This window comes from Quercus robur, chromosome 4 (assembly GCF_932294415.1).
Source record: "Quercus robur chromosome 4, dhQueRobu3.1, whole genome shotgun sequence".
NCBI classification, from domain to species: Eukaryota; Viridiplantae; Streptophyta; class Magnoliopsida; order Fagales; family Fagaceae; genus Quercus; species Quercus robur.
In genome coordinates, this window is record NC_065537.1 from 58361106 (window position 1) to 58364724 (window position 3619).

The 3619-nt window shown below is 40.0% G+C and overlaps 1 protein-coding gene across 1 annotated transcript; it reads right to left on the reverse strand.

Annotated features, from left to right (window-relative positions):
• Positions 1-1362, reverse strand: LOC126722253 (uncharacterized). Its single transcript, XM_050425410.1, has 2 exons — positions 995-1362; positions 1-937 (listed from the first exon to the last, which is right to left on the reverse strand). Exons 1-2 carry the CDS (start codon positions 1360-1362, stop codon positions 1-3), a joined length of 1305 nt encoding a protein of 434 aa, XP_050281367.1.
• Positions 1363-3619: the final 2257 nt, after the last annotated feature.

The window sequence follows — 3619 nt, forward strand, 5'->3', positions numbered from 1 at the left end:
TTAAGCTCTTGAATTCTTCAATGCTTGAAGCTTATGACAATTTGGTCTAGTGTGACCTTGAATTCCACAGTGATGGCAGAAGTGTTGGGTTCTCGGACCTCTTTGTGACTTTGGGAGTGATTTCCCTTTACCCTTAGGTTTGACCGCTGATTGGTTAGGAGGCTTAGTCATAAACCGTTGGTCAGTCACATTTCTCTTCTTTTCTGACTTCACTTTCTTAGCATTCGTGGTAGCTACCATCAGTTCTTTGGCTTTCACAAACTTCATTTCCTTGGATATATTCGCAGCCAAATTGCTTTCTCTGGTGTATCCTAACCCGCTTCTATCGGAGAATGGTTTTTGATGAGCAAGCAATTCATCAAGCTTCTTGGAGGAGACTTGCTCTACTTTAGCATTAGCTTGAACCACCTTAAGCTCAAGAAATTTTATCTTTGAGTAGGCTTCGATCAGCTCTTCATTCAACGTCTCCATTTCACATTTAGTCTCCTTGTATTGCACTAGAAGACTTCTATAATCTTCCTCTGCCCTTTTCATCTTTTTAATGGCTGCGTTAACCAATTTTGCATATTCACTGGTCTTCTCAAGGAGAGAATTGTAGGTCTCTTGCAGTCCCATTGTTCCTTCATCTTCCTCATCATTAGATTCCTCAACTATCCCAATTGACTCCAATTCAGTGTGCTCACCAAGCTCTTCCACAAGCGCACCCAAATCATCCGAAGATTCCATAAGAGCAATGGTCATGAATGCAGAGAAGTTTCCCTCTCCATCACAGCTTTCATCTAAATCTGAATTAGAGAAGTCTGAATCACTTAGAGTAGTAGCATACACTTTGCCCTTCGCTCTCAAATAATTGGGACACTCTTTCTTGAGATGTCCATGTTCGTTGCATTCGAAGCAGGTGATTCCTTGAGAGGATTGAGAGCCCTTCTCATCTTTCCTCTTGAAATCCTTTTTCTCCTTTCCAAAATTTGGAAATTTTCCCTTCTCAGCAAACTTTCCATTCTTCTTGAACTTTAAGAACTTTCGAAAATTCTTCACAAGATATGCCACATCTTTATCGACCTCATCCTCATCCAAAGATTTGTGAGCTTCCACCCTCTCATTAATTGTCTTAAGCGCAAGGGATTTGCTCTTCCTTTTTGATGGCAACGACATCTCATATGTTTGAAGTGAGCCAATTAGTTCTTGAACCTTGATATCATCAAAATCCTTACTCTCTTCAATTACTGTAACTTTTGCATGGAAGCTCTCCGGCAATGATCGAAGGATTTTCCTCACTATCTTTGATTCCTCTGTTTCTTCACCCAAATTGAACTTAATCAGCTTGCTATAGAATGAGTCGAATGACTCATTTTCACTCATTTTCGGCTCTTCAAATCGAGTGGTTAGCATCTACAACTTAGTATCCTTCACCTCCTTCGTGCCTTCATAGGTGGTCTCTAATATCTGCCATACGTCCTTGGCAACTGTTACGTGAGAAATCTTGTGCAACTCATCTAGAGAAACACTAGAATAAATAGCGTTTAGTGCTTTGCTATTTGCATTTGCAACCGCAAGAACCGCCTTATCCCATATGGATTTAGAGGGCCTCCGGCCTAGTCCATCCTACATCTACTGCATCCCAAACAATTTCATCAATTGAACATAAGAATGCCCTCATCTGAACTTTCCAAAAGGCATAGTTGCTACCATCAAAATATGGTGGAGCATTTAGAGATTGAGATCGATCCATCTCAAATGGGGTCAAGGATCGCACTAAGGTAATTAAACCACAGCAAGTGCACCTGCTCTGATACCAATTGAATGTTCAAATAGTGTGTAAAACACCTATGAACTCTTAGATCCTCAATTTACAAATTACCAATACAAGCTTATAATCAAACAATGTATGTGCAAAATATGATAATAAGCTAAATCAGAATTGGTAAAACAATCTAAACCAAAATTAATCACAACCACAACAATAATTAAAAGTCAAAGATTAAGGGAAGAGAGATGCAAACACAAAGAAAACATAGCGATGTGTTATCGAAGAGGAGACTGAGGTCCTCGGCATCAAAACCTCTCCGCCGCCTTCCAAGCGGTCATTAATCCACTAGAGAATAAAGTTGGGATATATGAATAGTAGAAGACCCTCCAAGCCTAATCTACCCAGTGCATTTAAGCCCTCCAAGCTTCTTGCTTCAATAGGGTTACGCCGAACCTTGTCTTCTCTAGCTTACCGGATCCCGCAATCGCCTATTGCATCAACCAAAATGAATTGGTCCCTTCTTAGCTGCTTCCCAAGCACCAAAAAGCCTTCTCACATATACGGGTATGGTGAGATAAGGATTTGGCTAATGTACCTCTCAAGGATGTATCAATGGAGAGGGTGAGAGTAAAGAAATTTGGAGAATCAAAAGATGAAGATTATGGATAAGTTAATCTTATTTTTCTCTAGGGTTTCTCTCTCAAAATTCTCTCTAGAAACTCTTTACATTTCGTGGGTATAATGGTATTTAGAGTAAGGTGTGTATGGAATGCGAAGAGTTAGTTTCAACTAAACAGGGTCTGGTGACTTGGGCTTGTGACTGGAATGAATCATGAGTTTGAATCGTTAGCTAACTGCCTTGCCAGACTGGAGGTTTTGTCCTGTAATGCAACAGTTGGTGTGACCCTTTAGCTCCCTTGTATGCTTCACATGTGTGCCACTTCTGGTGACTTGCCAATCATGAGATCCAGTCGCGAGGCTTTTCTTGATTGCATACTCTTAAGCTTTTCTTCACATACTACCCTTACATGATTCCCACTTAAATACAGGGTTTCTAAACGCTGAATTACAAGCAAATTTGACAAGGAATAAAGACAACAAAATGATTGAATAAATTCAACCTTACATGCCTTTTTTAGCTAAAGGACCAAAATGCCCCTAGTCAACCTAGGGTTTGACCAAAGATCAAACGAGGTCAAAACCCTCATAAAAAAAAACACTTTTCATAGTTTTACATCAAACCTGAGCTTCTCGGAGATTTTTGGAAACTTTGACCAAGTTTGACCCATAATTGACTCCCATTAGGCCCTAAAAACCCTAATTTTGATCCGGCCGACAAAATGGGTTGAAACCAACGCCATTGCGAAGATTATAAAATTTTCATTCCAATGACTATTCATGAATCAAAATCGGAGTTAGAACGGCCGAGATATCATGAAAACTGGGTTAACACACCAATTGATGCATAGCTAACTTCCTGAAGCCATAACTTTTGATCCGATTGTTGGATTTTTAAGTTCTATACCTTTTTAGAAATTGGAAGTCAAGATATTTCCAGGTGGTTTCAAGATCAACCCCATCCAAGACCATTTGAAGGTGGTGGCCCTATAAGGGCTGTGGCCTCGAAAATCGTGCTGAGGCTATAAAAGGCCCCAAGAACCCTTCAGATCAAAAAAGAAGTGTCTCCCTGGGTCCTGCTCTCTGCCTAGATGAATTCTGAGTTCTTTTCCTCTCTTTGAAACACAAAAAACACATCAAAGCCTCTTGATTCTTATCTCTTCACCAAAAACACAAGGTATTGTTTTTATACCCAATCTTCTTTTCCTTGGATCTACACTTTGGATTTGGGGTTTAAGTGTGTGGATGTAG

Excerpts from the sequence above, each read along its gene's own strand:
- LOC126722253 (XM_050425410.1), bottom strand. The coding sequence starts at position 1,362 with ATGAGTGAAAATGAGTCATTCGACTCATTCTATAGCAAGCTGATTAAG. Across the intron at positions 938-994 it reads AAGTTCAAGAAGAATGGAAA|GAAAGATGAGAAGGGCTCTC; the intron begins GTTTGCTGAGAA and ends GGATTTCAAGAG.